Below are 19,233 nucleotides of genomic sequence, written 5' to 3' on the forward strand. Positions count from 1 at the left end.
TGATCTGATCCCATCTTTATTTTTATCCTTATTTTATAGAGGCTCAGGGAGAGTCAAAATATTCCTCTTAGCAAGTGGTAGAACTGGAACTAGAAAACAGATCTTATGAAACCAAAGGTTTCTCTAGGGAAAAACAGTCCTTCATTTCAGTAAAAATAGTATCTCTGTGGAGAGGTCCACAGCATCCTTTGATTTCACTGTCAGACAGCAGACAAAGTAAGATCGAAAGAAACGAAGGCAAATCATTTTGCCAGTTCTTTGGAATCATAGAACTCTAATCAGGCAAGACTGCGACTAGTAGCCGCTTTATAAATGACTACGATTCCCAGGATGCCACAAGGTACGGCAGGCAAGACTTCGACTCCCAGCATGCTGTACTGTGGAACTTCCAGTCCCAGAATGCAACGCTCCTCCTTTCTCCCAGAGGTCCGTGAAGACTACAATTCCCGGCATGCAGCGCCGCCCCCAGTTTCTGGCGCCCCGCTGGACCCTGCTTCGGAGAGACCTTTTGGACTCCAGAGGGCGGGCCCTGGAGTCCCAGTCCCCTCTGGGGGACGTGTGTGCGCAGCAGTTCTGGTCCGTTGGGCCTGTCCAGACAAAACCTCGAAGGGATGGGTTTGGGCCTGGGCCGGGCTTCTCCCAGGCAGCGTTTGAGGCAGCCCCAATGGGGCCCTCCGGGGGCCTTCCTCCCTTTGAACTGCGGTGGCGGGCGGGCTCGCTGTATCCTGCACCCCTCAGAGTAGGGGCCGCCATCACCATGCCCACGGCTGCGAGTCGGCCCTGCCCCGGAGGGTCGCGGGACATCTTGTGGCGCGTGAGTGCTGCGCGCACCGTGGCAGGCGCTCGTTAGCTTCGGGAGTCGGGCTGGTTTGGGGGCGTCGGTCGCGCGTGCGCGCTGGGCGGGGGAGGGGCTGGCTGTAGAGTAGCGTGGGGAGCGCGTGGGGTGGGGGGAGACCGGAGTGAGTGGTTTCGCGGTTGTGCGGGGCATATTGAGTGGAAGCTAGTTATGGTAGCGAGGGGCGTGCTAAGGAGAGTTGGTTACAAGGTGTGTGTCTGTGCGGGACGTCCTGAGTGCAAACTTGTTACTGTGTGAGAGAGGGGTCCTGAATGGAAGCTGGTCATGGTGGGAAGGATGACCTGCATGGGAATTGAGTCGGGGAATGGGAAAGAGTTGTATGCCAGGAGGTGTACCTACTAAGTGCAGGCATCTTTAATTTGTTGATTACTTGCGATAAGAAGCGGGAAGGAATATCCGGAATCGGAAAGACAACTGCTGGACTTGGGGTCTGGGTAAAAGCAGGACGGGTATTTTGTCAAATTAGAGAAATGTGGACACTGTGGGCCGGAGGTGAGGAGGTACTTCCTTGTGGAAGTTTAGTCAACAGTTCTGCATACTTTCTGTGGCGGACAAAGAGTAAGAGGAGTAAGATCCCTTTTGGAACAGTGCTTATACCCTGGCAGCACTGCCATCTACTTTGTTCCCATTCAGTCGCTCAGTCGCGTCCGACTCTTTGCGACCCCAGGCCTCCCTGTCCATCACCTACTCCCGGACTTTACTCAAACTCATGTCCATTGTGTCCGTGATGCCGTCCAACCATTTCATTCTCTGTCGTCCCCTTCTCCTGCCTTCAGTCTTTGCCAGCATCAGGGTCTTTTCCAATGAGTCAGTTCTTCGCATCATGTGGCCAAAGTATTGGAGTTTCAGTTTCAGCATCAATCCTTCCAGTGACTCCAATACTCAGGACTCATTTGCTTTAGGATGGACTGGTTGGATCTCCTTGCAGTCCAAGGGACTTTCAAGGGTCTTCTCCAACACCACAGTTCAAAAGCATCGATTCTTCGGTTCTGAGCTTTCTTTGTAGTTCAACTCTCACATCCATACGTGACTACTGGAAAAACCATAGCCTTGATTAGACGGATCTTTGTTGACAAAGTAATGTCTCTGCTTTTTAATATGCTGTCTAGGTTGGTAATAGCTTTTCTTCCAAGGAGCAAGTGTCTTTTAATTTCATGGCTGCAGTTACCATCTGCAGTGATTTTGGAGCCCCCCAAAATAAAGTCAGTCATTGTTTTCATTGTTTCCCCATCTATTTGCCGTGAAGTGATGGGACCAGATGCCATGATTTTAGTTTTCTGAATGTTGAGTTTTAAGCCAGCTTTTTCACTCTCCTCTTTCACTTTCATCAAGAGGTTCTTTAGTTCTTCACTTTCTGCCATAAGGGTGGTGTCATCTGCCTATCTGAGGTTATTGTTACTTTTCCTGGCAATCTTGATTCCAGCTTGTGCTTGCTTCTTCCAGCCCAGCATTTCTCATGATGTACTCTACATATAAGCTTCCCTGGTGGCTCAGACGGTAAGGCTGCAAAGGGAGACCTGGGTTCGATCCCTGAGTCGGGAAGATCCCCTGGAGAAGGAAATGGCAACCCACTCCAGTACTCTTGCCTGGAAAATCCCATGGACAGAGGAGCCTGGTAGGCTACAGTCTATGGGGTCACAAAGAGTTGGACACGACTGAGTGACTTCACTCTGCACATAAGTTAAATAAGCAGGGTGACAGTATACAGCCTTGACGTACTCCTTTCCTGATTTGGAACCAGTCTGTTGTTCCATGTCCAGTTCTAACTGTTGCTTCTTGACCTGTATACAGAGTTCTCAGGCGGCAGGTCAGGTGGTCTGGTATTCACAGCTCTTGAAGAGTTTTATTTGTATCCCAAGTTATTAATACTAAATCTTGTCTGTTCTTTACAACCTTTATTATCAGCTATCGATGTCCTGCAGATTGTGCATCAGAAAGATGGCTGCAGTTTTTCTTTTTTAAACTTTCTCATTGCCACTGCCTTCCTTCAGACACTGACTGAAACCTTTGGCTTGGGCCGTCGGGGTGTGCTGCCTCCTGTTTGTCTGCTGTCTGCCTCTTGTCCCCTCTGATCCATCTTCAGTGTAGCCACCTTACAGACACACGGGTGATGTCTTCCAGAGATAAATCCGATTGTCACTTTTGTGCTTAAAATCCCTCAAGGTCTTTTCTTGTATTTATGTATTCGGCAGTAAATCTTGTGCCTCTTATGAGGGGGGTGTGTGTGTGTGTGTGTGTGTGTGTGTGTTAAGTTGCTTCAGTCGTGTCCGACTCTTTGCCACCCTATGGACTGTAGCCCACCAGGCTCCTCGGTCCATGGGATTCTCCAGGCAAGAATACTGGAGTGGATCGCCATGCCCTTCTCTAGAGGATCTTCCCCATCCAGTGGTGGAACCTGTGTCTCTTATGTCTCCTGCATTCGGCAGGCGGGTTCTTTTACCGCTAGTGCCACCTGGGAAGCCCATCCCTTATGAGGTAGGCACTGATAATTCAGACATGAATACAATGAACTAGGTGCCCAGTTAGGAGCCCATATCTAATAATTGTAAACACAGTTGCAGTATATACATGATTCCTGTAATATGTATACACTTTCAGATATTGACATGTCTGTCAAACCTAGGGAGACAGCTGTAAGTTGCTGTGAAATACAGTTGTAAACTAAATGAAACCTTCTTCACTTCCCAAAGTGTGATATTTAATGTGACATCTGACTCTGGACTAAAACAGCAAGAGTTCACTGATAGGAGAAAATTCTGTAGTGGTATGTAATATTGTTAATAGTAGTGACCATTGGAGTTTATAGACAGCTGTGTGGACTGTAATCTGGGTGTAAACATTAGTGATTAACATCCTGTATGAAAGATAAGATTTGCATAACTGAAATAACTGGAATAGTTTAACTGACTTCAGGATTGAGGGGTTTTGTTTATTTAATTACAGGTGTTGGGCTGGAGGATAGTTACAAGCATTGTCTGGTCAGTGCTACTGCTGCCCATCTGTACCACAGTATTTGTAATCTTTAGCAGCATTGATTTATTTCATCCTATACAGTGGCTGTCTGGTAAGTGATACTCAGTTTGAGGATAACAAATTTGCAGGACCCACTTCTCAACATAAAAATTGCATTACGTTTTAAATTTATTTTAGTGTCTGTATTGAGAGTGGCAAAAAAAATTCACTCTGAGGTTCTTAAGCCATTCCCTGCCTAACATAGGCATTTTCACTATGTAATGAGATCACTAAACCTGTCAGAGACTGTTCACAGAAACAGAAAGATCACTAGAGACCACATTAATAAAAACTTAATTTTGTTTGTCTTTTCTCTTTGACAGCTTTATTGAGGAAATGAACTTGTGAGCTTTCTTTTTAAGGAAGTGGACTAATACTTTTACATATTTAAAAATTATAGATAGAAAATATGACATATCTTTTAAAAATTTTTTTCTAAAATTAAGAATACTTCATTTCTTTATTGTGGCTGATAAGAAAGATGAAAAGAGAGAAAAGGAGGAGACTAAGGAACGTAGAGTTAAACTGAAAGGTTGATGAGAAGGAAAAAATTGTAGCAGGCTAATGTTTCTCAAAATTCTTGGAGACAATAAAATTAATAAATTCATCAAAGTGTAACTACTTTATGTTAATAATAGCTACCAATTATTGCTGCCTACTGTGTGCTAGGCACCATGTTAAGTACCTTAAGTATATTCTTTTTTTTGGCCATTCCTCATGGCATATCGGGGTCTTACTTCCCCAACAAGGGATCGAACTTGCACCCCTTGCAGTGAAGTGGATTCTTAACCACTGTCCCACCAGGGAAATCCCAGGATGTTACATCTTATCCTTCCTATTAATACAACCTTGTATGATAAGAATGAGGTAGTATTCCTACTTAAATGAGGGACCTGAGACTCAGGTTATAAGTCTGTGCAGAGATGCAGCTAGTGAGTAACTGAACTAGGATTTGAATATTGGTCTCTGACTTCAAAGCCTATGTTTTTTCCACTCCCCCACACTACAATTTAAAAAGAGAGAAATGTTCCCAGAGTAGATTTTGAAGCCTTTTAAGGTCTTGCCTAAGGCTAAAAGGCACAAATACTCTTGAAATTCTGCCCCCCCCCCACCAATGGTAACAATAAATTTATTTTGCTTTGGAAAGTGGGAAGTATGTTTTTAATTTAATTTTTCAGAAGAAATGCCAGTTTTCAGAGAGTTAAAAGCTTTACCTTATGGCCTTTGGAGAGAGATTGCTGCTAAAGAATTGAAGTCATTTTAAGTTTTTTTTGAGACATATCAGTCACTTTTTGGGTAAATCTCACAGTCAGATGAAGTTAAGCCATAAGCTAGTACCAGGGTGGCAAGTATTTCTGTAACCACCTTGCCCGTGTCTGTGTCACTCATGCTTGTGTAGTTGCAACTTTAGAATATTCAATATTGTAACCTAGAGCCATTACCAGTTGTTATGGATTGGTACTTCAGACAAAAACTTTTCGCCATTTCGTGGCCCAAGGGTTCTTTAATTCTAGTGTCCCTTTTTCTCCAGATTGGATTTGATTTATGACATTTTTCTCATCAAATATTACTGTCTGCTTCAACTTTTGCTTCATAAAGTCTTTACAGCAAAATTTAGTCCTTCCTTCCTTATTTCCAGCCACATGAATTAGTTCTTTCACTCTTTTAGCTCAGTGTAATGCTTGAGAAGTTTACTTGTGGATGCTTAATAATTTTTCAGTAATTTTGGTCAATGAATTAAAATTTTAAAAATAATTGGTCTCATTTAGTGTATTTAACAAACATGTCCATATTTTTATTTCTCTTGTTCATATTTTTAGGCATAATATATACATATTTTAAACTGTCACATTTTTTAGATGGAATATTGATTGTTGAACCACTCTAAAATGTGAATGTATTAGTATTTCATGAATTTTTATTTTTAATTCTGTTCATTTGGATGATGTACAGATTATTCTATTTCTAGAAATGTTACTTTTTTTAGCTCTAGGGACTAATTGCATTTAAGAAGAGATCTGAAAAATATTTACATTTTAGAAAGAAACTTTGTTGGTATATTACTAAATGTGGTACTTCTCTGTTTTACATGAAATATGTTTGCATATGGTGTTATTTGTCTGATGTTATCATCTGGGTCATCTAAAAGAAATTCTGGTATAATTTTAAAGATAAGTTTTTAAATTAAAATTAGAGTTGTGGTTCAAACCCCCCTTTTTATTGCAGTATACTAAACATGACAATATGACTGAACTCACTAATTCATCTCTCTTTTGTTTTAGCTTCTTTCAATGATCTGTATAATTCCTACATTATCTTTTACCTTCTGCTGCTGTCAGTGGTAATTGTAATAATAAGTATTTTCAATGTGGAGTTCTATACAGGTGAGTTTTCAAATGTTAACCATCTTTAAAATACCTGAATTTATTTTACTAAGAGCAGACATAATGAATTTTATATGTGGATGTGTGCATCAGAGGCTGTATTTTGTGTCAGAGTTTTAAAATGTATACAGAATTATATGCTTTTGAGTGTCTCATTGTAAAATTTATTTGACTGATACTTTCTCTGATTTTAAAAAATAATTAGCACTCTTAGGACAAATTGTATGATTCCACTTATATATATGAGGTTTCTAGAGTAGTCTCAAATTCATGGAGATATGAAATAGAATGATGGTTACCAGGGACTTGAAGGAGGAGGGAGTGGGGAATTGTTCAGTGGATACAGAGTTAATAGGTACAGGGGAAGATGGAAAAGTTTGGAGATGGATGGTGGTGATGGTTGCACAACAATGTGAGTGTACTTAAAACTATATACTTAAAATGATAATTTTAAAAATATGTATTTTATGACATTAAAAAAATTAGGCATTTTACTAGTTCACAGCTAGTGATTAAAGTTGTGATTTAGCAGATATATCATAAAAATAACTTCTTTATAGAGTATGAGATCAAGACCAAATGATTTCTGAGGTCCTTTTCAAATATTAAAGTCTATAATTCTGTGATTTTGGTACAACAAAATTTAAAATATCATATGTTTTGCCTTGGGAGAATCACCTGCTAGATTTCAGAGTTTTTTACTTTTTCTCAATTTCTCTCCTTGCTCTTCCTGCCTTTTCAGATTCCTTAAGTCTGTCCTTGAGGTAAAATGAGAAACTTTTAAGTTATGCTTCTTTTTTTCACTATAACTTCATTCCTCTTTTTAGCTCTTTAGTACTTCCTGGCTAGATATGATATACAATTTCACATTGTTCTCTGGATTTTATAATATACCCCTTTCCTTTGCTTTTCTAATCCCTCCCTACTTGCTGACGGATCTCTTTTTCTATTCAAGCCGTCTATAGAACCCCTTGACTCACAGTTAGCTTTTTTGGTGGGGGAAGCGGGTGGCGGGCCTGTGCTACATGACCTGCATGATCTTAGTTCTCCAACCAGGAATTGAATCTGTGCCCTCTGCAGTGGAAGTGTGAAGTCTTAACCACTGGACCACCTGGGAAGTCTCTGTCTAGTTTTTCTTAAAGCCTGACTAGTCACTTTGGCTCATTCCTTCAACGTGCATTATGCATTACCATTGTGCCATGCATTGTGTAGGGATAGGAGATGTTTGGTCCCAGTTTTCCCCAAGAGGTCTCAATGAATGCTGAGCCAGTAATACACTGGATAGTAGGAGAGTATACAGGAGCACCATTTACCCAGCATGGTGAACTTCCTGAGGAGATGACGTTTAAACCAAGCCTTGAAGGGTGAGTATATTAAGTAGACAAGGAAGAAAAATGACTTTCTAGGGGAAAGATATAGCATATAAAAAGGTTTAATGACATCAGAAGGTTTGGTATATGTTCAGAGTATAAATCAATTACACAGTCAGTAGATCTTGTGGGCCTTTCTGGTAGGGAGGGAAAGGTGATAGCATCCTGTTTTCCAGATTGTGAAGCACCTAAACCTACTCCCTTGATGCTTAGTTTTCCACCATACTTGGTGTCTATTAAATACTGTAAGAATTAAAAGAAGACTGTGTACAAAGATAGGTCACGGAACCCTGTGGCAGCTATTTTCAAAGGCCAGCATCCCTCACCTCCTCCCCACTCTTGTCTCCCCTAGTTCACCTTGCAAGCATTTATTTCAGTATTCAGTGTTGTCATTATTTACCTAGTTTGTGGTTTATTTTTCCAGATGGACTATATATTGTCAATTCAAAATGCTGAAATAAGGATAACTTGCTGGAAGACAGGCACTATCTTAAAATTATTGTTTATTCCTTTATGGCAGGGTAGGCACTATTTGAGCTGTCTGGAAATCTTAATTAGAAAGAACTGAAAAATGTTAATCATACTATCCTTAGGTTTCATCTCTCTAGATTCTTTGGTTTTTGTTTTTCTGTGTGTATCTGTATTTCCTCAGTCTTTTTTCAAATTATTTTGACTTAGAATGTTTCTGTACTCTGTTTTATACTGACTCGGTTTCTTCCTGCCCTTTGCAGTGTTTATGCAAGGAGGAGAGGGAAGAGTTTGGGTCCTCCTGCTTCACATGCTGTGGTTATAAAGCTGCAGTCGTGTGTTTCGTTTTCAGTTGTGCCTTCCATTCCCTGCTCAAGACTGGCACTGATAGGGAAGATCCTTCATCCGCAGCAGCTCATGCACTCCTTTATTCACGCCGCAATGGGAATGATGATGGCTTGGTGTGCTACAGTGATAACCAAGGGCCAGTACAGCTTTCTTGTGGTTCCCTGCACTGGTACTGAGAGGTAATATTCCATATATTTTTTATAAGGGTCCTTGTTTAGTTATTAATCCAAAGGTGACCTGTATACATTAATAGTTTATGGACATTCTTTACTTTCCAGACTTCTATTAAAAAGTGCTTTCTCACATACATCAAATGTTTTTGTTGAATTCAATATTTTTGAATATTTGTTGAATTCAATAGTTGTTGAATATTTGTTGAATTCAATAGTTTTTTTTAAACCATTCTGTGCAAGGTGCTATTCTAGATGCTGTTGGATTTATTAGAATGATTTACATATGGACTACAAGCTCCTTCAGAGTTGAGAACAGTAGGTGGTGTAAGACATGGATGCAAATGAATATATGGGGAGAGGAGTAGAAATGTGGGAGAAATAGGATATAACAGGAAGAAAATGAAATGTGCAGATCAAACTTGTGGGAGTTCAGAAAGCAGGGAGGGATCGGTACATGGCTTCTGGGAGGAGGTGGCATTTAGGTTGGGGTTTGAAAGAAGGATAATATGGGAAGAATGAAAAATTTTTTTAAATAATTACAACTACCTTCTTCAGTAGAACACTTTTATAATTTTGAAACATACACAGTTCTTGAACAGATGACATTGATATAAATATCAGGTTGATATTCTGATTTTAAAAATCAAAAAAGATTTCTGGAGTAGTCTTTAAGTTCTCAATTAGCCATTGCTTTTATACAGTGTTCATGACTACTGAATACTTGATTTCCTTTTGTCCCCCAGTTACTATTAAATAGGGCAGGCTTTTTTCCTAATGTGGTAAATGTTCTTTAGTGAAAGGTTCCCATGAAGGATTGCCTCCTTATAAGAGACAACACAGAGAGAAGCCCAAAGTTACGGCATCTCTATCAGGTATATAGCCTTCATTTAGAGTTCTTCCTAGCCCAGATACAGTTTACAAGTGACTAAAAAGCGCCATTGCTTACTGTCACAGGAGACATTCTTACCCTTACCAGATTTCCAAATGAGCTGAGCTAGAGTTTTGTTTTTTGTTTTGTTCTTAAAATGGGAAGACTTATTAAGGTTTTTCTGCAAAAGTAACAGCCAAGCCCATGCTTCTTTTTTTTTTTTTTTTTTTTTTGATCTAAAATTTTATGATTTTATTAATTCAATTTTGGAAATTATTAATACATAGTACAATTTAAAGAATTAAAGTGTACCCTCAATATTCATTTTAGCCATATATTTATTATACATAAAGGAAAATTGATACTTTTTAAAAAGGCCCATGCTTCTTAAGAGAAGTGATTAGCAGGAAATTTATGTCATACCTTGGGCCCAGAACCACAGGATGCTTCTTAGTTTTAACTAAAGGTCAAATTCTCCTGCATCAGGGGAAAGGGTTTTGTTAATCTTTTGCCCACACTTAACCTAAAATACACCCTTATGTTAGAATTTGGGGCATTTCTTAAGTAATTAAGTCAAAGCTTTTCCTTCAGTAAATATTGAGCCTAAAATGGTGATATGTGTCCCTGGCTATTGAATTAATAACCTAACTTTTCCCTTTCAGCTTAGATAGCCCTGCTGTACAAACCTGCTTAAATGAGTATCACCTTTTCTTCCTGCTGGCTGGAGCATTTATGGGCTATAGCTATAGCCTCCTGTATTTTATTAACAATATGAACTATCTTCCATTTCCCATCATACAGGTAAGCTGTCATTTGAGCATTTCCTCATGTCAGAATTTGGCTGGGTTAAAATCGCCCTGGTGATTCTGTATATAACTGGCCTCATCTGATCAATTCAAGATTTGATCAGTGAAACTTAGGACTGAGATGCTCAAAATGCCATTTGGAGAGGAGATCTTTGTCTTCATGAGACTTGAATGTCTGGGAGCTGCAGTTACCCTTCCTGCTGCATCTCTCAGAATACCGCTTTGCTCCACTCTTTCCCTCCTTGCTAGGGTAGTGGCAGCTGCTGTGACCAAGCAGGGCTGGGGGAGGGTGATGATGACACTCGCGCAAGGTACCTCTGTGCAGCTGCCAGCTTCTTTGTGAACCTAAGACTCTCATTAGCCTGAGGATGTACAAGTAAATATAGAACATGTCAGTTACATTCTGAATAAATAAAACAGTTGGATTGGTTTGAGTGGGATAGTTTAGACTGTCTTTCACTTAGGTTTTTAAAAATTTACTAATTTGGTAGAAGCTGTCCCCTCCTGTGGCAGGAGAGAGAAAGGTAGGTTGAGGTTTCTCCAGTGCCACCAAGGCCCTGTGGAGCCTGTTGCCACTGTTCTTGACTGTGCTGTTATTCACTTCATTCCTGCTCTCCAGCATACTGAATACTGGGCTTTGGAGTAAAACTTAGAACTAGCTCCTGCTAGGACCCAGTCTGGGAGGGAGAGAGTGGGGAAGGGATGTATAGATAAATGATATGCCACGAGAGTGTAAATATTAGAGTGTGATAGATTAGGGTTCTCCTGGTTTAACTAAAGTTTTCACATGCCTGTTGCATTCTTGAGAACAATCCGATGAAAATACACCTACTGCAAAGAGATAGCGCTCACAGGCAAGAATGTGGCGCTTACCTCTCTGCTCTCTGAGCCTATGACAGGGAGTCCTGTTATAAGTTCTTCACATCTTGTGAAGGTGAGTTAAAAGCAGAGTGCCGTCTTCGCTACCTCAGAATTTCACAAGGAGAAAGATCCCAAAATCCTGCATAGAAATATCCATGGTGAATCATCTTTGATCCAAACATCATTAAGAATATAGAAAATGAAGAAAAGAAAGTACTAGAGAAAAATTAGATTACTCCCAAATGTCTTGCTCCTTCATGGACTTCAGTTGATAGTGAAAGCCTGTTTAACATCACAAATATGTAAGGGAGTGAACAAGGAAAGACCAGTATTGATAGTACTGATAAATTATTGTTTATACCATGTAATGCACATTTGTAAAATTTGACAGCTGGATTTTTTGTAATTTCTTTTGATAAAATTTTGGATTTACTCTTGTGTATTTTTCCAGACCCTTCATTGTACATTTATAAATATAGTAGCTGTAATATTATATATTTGATGGGTTGGGGTTTTCATAAATACTTTTATTTTGCACATATTATTCAGTAACTACTTTTTCATGTAACAATATGAAAAATTAGATCTTTTTAAAAATATAGTATTTTAACCAATTTGCTGTTAGTCCATTAGGTTTTTTTTTTTTTTTTTTCTTTAAACTTGCTTCTGCTACAAAACTCAGCTCTGTTGCCCTTATTATATTAATGACTGACTGATAGGGAAAAGCACAACATTGGTGTGGAGTAGGGTACAAAGAAATGAATAAATACCAAGATAGGCTTGGTAAGGTATACACCAACAAGACTATTTGAAAGTTTATTAAATTAGATAAGATTTATATAGCCGGACACATAGTGAATCTTTGAATAGGTAAAGGATAGCTCATAGCCAAATCACAGAACCCAACAAGGAATTGAAAAGCGTTTCACTTTAGGAGCAATAAGAGGGTATATTAGCTTTCTCTGTATATCTAACTGCTTCTGTAGCCTCTCTGGACCCTGTAAGTGATGGTAAGGTGAGAGCTGCAATAGTAATAGTATAAGAACTATGCCCTTTTTATTGGAAGGTGAGGGTGAGATAGTGGTAGCACCCAGTGACTGCATGGGATAGGTGCAATTCTACATCTTGAACTTTGAAAGTATTTTAATAAACCAGGATACTTAAAGCTGTATGGTTAGTGACCAAGTATTCATTTTACCTGGGCTGCTTTTTGTAAGATACTGTTGGAATCTGCAGATATGGTATGAAGACAAAACCTCTACCTAAGGACTTTGCTGTCCTTCTGTTTCTGAAATCCTTAAAGAAGGACCAGCCCTAATATAAACACAAAGGAAGACTAGAATTTGGGAAGTCCATCTTTGGTTCTTCAGGTTTCCTCAGATCCTCTCCAGTAATATAAAAGTATTTTTCCAATTGGCATTTTTAGGGTACACAACCCTTGTTTCACAAGAAGTGTAATTTTTTCAGAAAAACCCTTTCATATTTTTTCTTGCTTGATTCTTTACTCTTAGATTGTTAGCATTGGAAGGTACCCACTAAGGAACTGTTTAGCTGGTTCAGCCTTATTCTCTCTCAGATAATTAGATAGGTGATGAGACTTACTTAATGTTGTACAGAAAAAGGCAGTATTATATAGCTCAGGTCTCCTGAGCTTAGGCTTGTGTCTTCTTTACTACCTCCTGTTTTTCTGCAAACCCCATGTGAAAAATTTTAGTGTAGAGGCATTATACACTATTTTTAAGGTTTCAGGCTCTGAAGCCAGCCAGCCTACATTAAAACCACAGATTTTTGTTTTGCTAACTGGTAACATTGGTTAAATTACTTAACCTCTTTGTGCCTTGGTTTTCTCAGCTATAAGATGGGGATAAAAATAGGGGGTTGTTGTGAGGTTTAAATGGATTAATACATTTAAAGTGCTTGGAATAGTACCTGGTATGTGGTAAGTGTCCAAAAAGTGTTAGCTGTTAATTATTATGTTTTTTAATACTTACTCCATCTTGATATTCCTTACTATATTAGGTTGGTGAAAAAGTAATGGCCATTTTGGACCATGAATTTTAAACCATTATAACTAGGCTGAAACACATCTTTATTCATCAAAATAGGAACTACTTATAGTCAACACATTTTTGCCAATGAGAAATAAGTTTGTTTATTCCCATACTATAAAAATCTGTGCTTTGGGATTTAACAAATTCTTGGAAAGCATTTTCTGCCTCTTGCTGGTTGTGGAAGCATTCTCTCTGCAAAAAGTTCTCAGGATGCTTTAAGAAGTGGTGGGTGGTTGGCAAGAGATCAGGTGAATATGACGAATGAAGCAAAACTTCGTAGCCTAGTTCTTTGAACTTTTGAAGCGTTGGTTGTGGGACGTGCAGTCAGATGTTCTGGGGAAGAATTGGACCCATTCTGTTGACTGTTGTGTTGCAGTTTTCAGTGCATCTTGTCGATTTGCTGAGCATACTTCTCAGGTATAATGGTTTCGCCAGGATTCAGAAAGGTATAGTGGATCAGACAGGCAGCAAGCCACCAAACAGTGACCATGACCTTTTTTTGGTGCAAGTTTTGCTTTGGGAAGTATCTTGGAGCTTTTCAGTCCAACCACTGAGCTAGTCTTTGCTGGTTGTATAAAATCCCCTTTTTGTCACTCGTTGTAATCTGATCGGGAAATGATTTGTTGTTGTGTAGAATAACAGAAGACAACACTTCAAAATGATGGTTTTTGAATTTGCAGTCAACTCATGAGGCACCCGCTTATCAAGCTTTTTGACCTTTCCAGTTTGCTTCAGATGCCCAATGATCACAGAATGGCCCACTGTGAGTTCTTTGGCAGCTTCTTGTGTAGTTGTAAGAGGATCAGCTTCAGCGATCCTGTCAGTTGGTCATTGTCAGCTTCTGATGGCTGGCCACTGCACTCCTCGTCCTCAAGGCTTTTGTCTCCTTTGCAAAACTTCTTGAACCACCTCTGTAGTGTACTTCATTAGTAGTTCCTGGGCCAAATGCATTGTTGATGTTTTGATTTGTCTCTGCTGCTTTATGACCCATTTTCAATAAGAAAATGGCTCTGATTTGCTTTTTGTCTAACATCAATTTCCTAGTCTAAAAATAAATAGGAAATAAACAGCAAGTAATGAGTCATAAGCAAAAAATAAATAAATAAAGTGAGAAATACACCTTAAACATAACCACATTTATTTAAGAATGTATTCCAATATCAAACAGCAAAGGTCAGCAATGCAAAATCACAGTTACTTTTGCACCAACCTAATAGATTGATACTGTTAATTTTCTCATTTCTGATGTCATATAAATGAGATGCCATATAATAAAGTATTAAATATTTTAACATCAGAGATAGTTGATTTTTTTTTACCTCTGAAATAGACTTTGTCTTTTTATGTGTGAATTGTGTGCTTGCTTTAGAATAAAGTAGAACCTTTCTTTGAATGTGTTATTTGATTCTGGTTTTCTTTTTTTCCACAGCAATACAAGTTCTTACGCTTCAGGAGGTCTCTGCTCTTGCTAGTTAAGCATAGTTGTGTGGAATCACTGTTCCTGCTTAGAAATTTCTGCATTGTATATTATTTTCTTGGTAAGAATTTCTCCTTTTTGATACAGTGTATGTATTAGCTCACAGCTCAAGAAATGTCAGTTAAAAAGCCGTTCTTAATTGTATTCATATATTTCCTACTGATGCTGGGAAAGATTGAGGGCAAGAAGAGAAGGGGGTGACAGAGGATGAGATGGTTGGATGGCCTCACTGATTTAATGGAGATGAGTTTGAGCAAACTCACGGAAATAGTGAAGGACAGGTAAGCCTGGCGTGGTGCAGTTCATGGCATCGCAGAGTTGGACACAATTTAGTGACCGAACAACAATAACAGTAGAAGGTGTGTGATTAGCCCAACTGATTGCTTGTTTACATTAAATGTTTAGATTGAAACGTTCAAAGACTATTTAGTTAAGAGAGAATATTGTTAAAGAAAATGTGGCATATACATAAAATGCAGTAATAGCCTTAAAAAAGAAGGAAATCTTGTCACATACTACAACATGGATGAACGTTAAGGACATTATACTAAGTGAAATAAGACAGGCACAAAATGACTACATTATCCCACTTAGACGAGGTGTCTAAAGTGGTCAGCCTCTTAGAAACAAGAGAGTAGAACAGTGGTTGTCAGGGGCTGGAGGGAGGGGAGAAAGGGGAGTTGTTCAGTGGATAAAATTGTTCATTTGCTAAGCTGTGTCCAACTTTTTGCAACCCAGTGGACTGTAGCATGCCAGGCTTTCCTCTCCTTCACTATCTCTGGGAGTTTGCTCAAATGTCCACTGTGTCAGTGATGCCATCCAACTGTCTCATCCAATGCCACCTTCTTCTTTTGCCTTCTGTCTTTCCCAGCATCATGGTCTTTTCCAATGAGTCAGCAGTTCACATCAAGTGGCCTAAGTTTTGGAACTTCAGCATCAGTTCTTCCAATGAATATTGCGGGTTGATTTCCTTTAGAATTGACTGGTTTGAACTCCTTGCTGTCCAAGGGACTCTCCAGAGTCTTCTCCAGCACTGTTATTCAAACGCATCAATTCTTTGGTGTTCAGCCTTCTTTCTGGTCCAACTTTCACATCTGTGCATGATTACTGGGAAAACCATAGTTTTGACTATACAGACCTTTGTCGGCAAAGTGATGTCTTTGCTTTTCAATCTAGGTTTTTCTAGGTTTGTCATAGTTTTCCTTCCAGGAAGCAAGCATCTTTTAATTTCATGGCTGCAGTCACTGTCAGCAGTGATTTTGGAATCTAAGAAAATAAATCTGTCACTGCTTCCACTTTTTCCTTTTTTATTTGCTATGAAGTGACGGGACCGGATACTGTGATCTTAGTTTTTTGAGTGTTGAGTTTTAAGCCAACTTTTTCACTCTCCTCTTTCACCCTCATCAAGAAGCTCTTTAGTTCCTCTTCACTTTCTGCCATTAGAGTGGTATCATCTGCATATCTGAAGTTGTTTATATTTCTCCCGGCAATCTTGGTTCTACTTGTGATTCGTCCAGCCCAGAATTTTGTGTGATATACTCTGCATAGAAGTTAAATAAGCAGGGTGACAATATGCAGCCTTGATGTACTCCTTTCCCAATTTGGAACCAGTCTGTTTTTCCATGTCCAGTTCTAACTGTTGCTTCTTGACTTGCATACAGTTTCTCAGGAGACAGGTAAGGTGGTCTGGTATTACCATCTCTTTAAGAATTCTCTACAGTTTGTTGTGATCCACACAGAGGCTTTAGCATAGTCAATGAAGCAGAAGTAGATATTTTTCTGAAATTCCTTTGCCTTCTCTATGAGCCAATGAATGTTGGCAACTTGATCTCTGGTTCCTCTGCCTTTTCTAAACCCAGCTTGTACATCTGGAAGTTCTTGATTCATGTACTGTTGAAACCTAACTTGAAGGATTTTGAGCATAACCTTACTAGCATGTGAAATGAGTGCAGCTGTGTGGTAGTTTGAACATTCTTTGGCATTGCCTTTCTTTGGGATTGGAATGAAAACTGACCTTTTCCAGTCCTGTGACCACTGCTGAGTTTTCCAAATTTGCTGGCATATTGACTGAAGCGCTTTAACAGAATCATCTAGGGACTTAAAATAGCTCAGCTGGAATTCCATCACCTCTACTAGCTTTGTTCAAAGTAATGCTTCCTTAGGCGCATTTGACTTCATATTCCAGGCTGTCTGGCTCTAGGTGAGTGATCACACCATTGTGGTTTTGCAGGCCCTTAAGACCTTTTTTGTATAGTTCTTCTGTGTATTCTTGCCATCTCTTCTTAATCTCTTCTGCTTCTATCAGGTCCTTACCTTTTCTGTTCTTTATCATGCCCTTTCTTGCAGGTGTTCCCTTGATATCTGCAATTTTCCTGAAAAGATCTCTAGTCTTTCCCAGCTACTATTTTCTTCTGCTTCTTTGCATTGTTCATTTAAGAAGGTTTTCTTATCTCTCCTTGCTATTCTGTGGGATTCTCCATTTGTTTGGGTATATCTTTCCCTTTCTTCCTTTCTTTTCACTTGTCTTCAATGGATATAGAATTTCAGTTTTACAAAGTAAAACATATCTGGAGATCTGTTGTATGACAAAGCACCATATAGTGTTTATACACTTAAAAATGGTTGCAATGGTAAATTTTTTTTCTTTTTTTATGATGGTAAATTTTATGTGTTTTTATCTCATAAAAAATGTATTCTTTAAAAAAAGAGAAAATATTGTATGTCATTTGGTCATTATAATAACATATTACTTTTTATAACATTTTTGTAACTTGCTACTAATACAACAAGTTCAATTCTAAAGGAAATAAACCCTGAATATTCACTGGAAGGACTGATGCTGAAGCTCCAGTACTTTGGGCCATCCGATGTGAAGAGCCAACTCATTGGAAAAGACCCTGATTCTGGGAAAGAATGAGGGCAGGGGGAGAAGGAGCAGCAGAGGATGACATGGTTGGATGGTGTCACCAATTCAACGGACATGAGTTTGAGCAAACTCCAGAGATAGTGAAGGACAGGAAAGTCTGGCGTGCCGCAGTCCATGGGGTTGTAAGAGTCAAACACGACTTAGTGACTGAACAACAGTAACTAATATGACAGAAATGTCTTGTTGCTCAAGGAATATTATGGGGCTTCCTAGGGGGTGCAGTGGTTTAGAATCCGCCTGCCAGTTCAGGAAGGCGTGAGAGACTCTGGTTTGATCTCTGGGTTGGGAAGGTTCCCTGGAGTAGGAAGGGGCAACCCACTCCAGTATTCTTTCCTGGAAAATTCCATGGACAGAGGAGCCTGGTGGGCTATAGTCTGTGGGGTTTCGAAGAGTTGGATATGACTGAGCGACTGATCATACACACAAAGAAATATTATATAATATACTAACGTGAATTTTAAGCACAAAGATGCAGCTTATTTAGTATAATGAACAGTACAAGTTGAATGGAAGACTTAAATTCAAATAGCAACACATTAATATAAACAAAATCCAGCATTCTGAAATAAATACTCTTTTCGGACTGTTTCTGAACATTTCCTAGTCGTATTTTTCTATGGAATAATTTTATAAAATTGTTCTATTTGTATAGGCCATTCTGTTGTCTGCCGTTAAAAAAATTTTTAGTTAACTATTAAAAGCATGTATAAAAATGGATTGTTGTCATTTTAATGTTAACACTTTGTTGTTTTTTATTAACCTACTGCAGTCAGCCTGGCTGGTACCCTTTGGGCTGACATAGCAGCTGTGTTAGCATATCCATGGTCAGCTAATTCTTCTGTAATTCCAGTTGTGTTTCATTCAGATTTTATTTTCAGTATTAACACTTTTCCTTTCTTTGTTGCACTTTAGTCTTTTTGTCCAGTTTCCTCTTTCAGTTTTTCATTTTTGTAAAATGTCATGAGCATTTATTGTGGGAGATAAGGAGGCAACACAACTATATTCTTTGCTGTCTGTGCCAGAACTGAATAAGAGACGTGACTAATCACTAACAGTACTTTGAAAAAAAGAATGTCCAGCTGTTGTCTATATGCTGATTTGTGTACTACTGAAAAGCTACAGTACTATATTCAGTTGCATACAGCTGATGTCAGTAACTGAAATTTGAATTGTGTTGTTGGGAGCTGGTGTTATTTAATTAAACTGTAGTAACTGAAATATGTATATGTTGGACCTGTGCAAAAGCAAGGGCTGTCTAGAAATTACTCTCTTTTCCTGCCCATTCCTAATCCAACTCTAGCATTTTGACTGAGGTCTTTGTGTCTACTTGGTCATCTCATCAATCTCATATTCCAAAGCATGTTGGTTTATTTTGTTAATTTTTTATAATTATAGCATGTTTTTTTTTTTTTTTTCCCCTCTCTCAGGCCATATTCCCAAAGCTTGGATTAGCACTGCCATGGACCTTCGGGTTGATGAGTAAGTGTCACATGAAAAGTCTAATTTGAATTATCTTAATTGTTTCCATCCTTTTAGTTTGCTACTTTGCAGATGTTTTATTTAAATTTAGCCTTTACATGAAAGAAAATTGTATTCAGAGGCTTCCCTGGCGATCCAGTGGTTTATGGCTCAT

The 19,233-nt window shown here is 39.0% G+C and overlaps 1 protein-coding gene across 2 annotated transcripts in view; it reads left to right on the forward strand.

Moving 5' to 3' along the window:
* Positions 1-509: 509 nt before the first annotated feature.
* The window catches only part of NDC1 (NDC1 transmembrane nucleoporin), a 58,400-nt gene continuing 39,676 nt past the window's right edge, over positions 510-19,233 (forward strand). The window contains exons 1-7 of one of the 2 annotated variants that reach the window (XM_043461269.1): positions 510-814; positions 3,800-3,920; positions 6,151-6,252; positions 8,443-8,617; positions 10,142-10,280; positions 14,627-14,735; positions 19,028-19,079. In XM_043461269.1, the coding sequence (XP_043317204.1) occupies positions 665-814; positions 3,800-3,920; positions 6,151-6,252; positions 8,443-8,617; positions 10,142-10,280; positions 14,627-14,735; positions 19,028-19,079 (848 nt within the window). In that variant the 5' untranslated portion in view covers positions 510-664. Of the gene's footprint in view, positions 815-3,276; positions 3,332-3,799; positions 3,921-6,150; positions 6,253-8,442; positions 8,618-10,141; positions 10,281-14,626; positions 14,736-19,027; positions 19,080-19,233 lie in introns of those variants that run through there. The other variant, XM_043461270.1, reaches the window with a different exon arrangement.

Source organism: Cervus canadensis, chromosome 2 (genome assembly GCF_019320065.1).
Source record: "Cervus canadensis isolate Bull #8, Minnesota chromosome 2, ASM1932006v1, whole genome shotgun sequence".
Taxonomy (NCBI): Eukaryota; Metazoa; Chordata; class Mammalia; order Artiodactyla; family Cervidae; genus Cervus; species Cervus canadensis.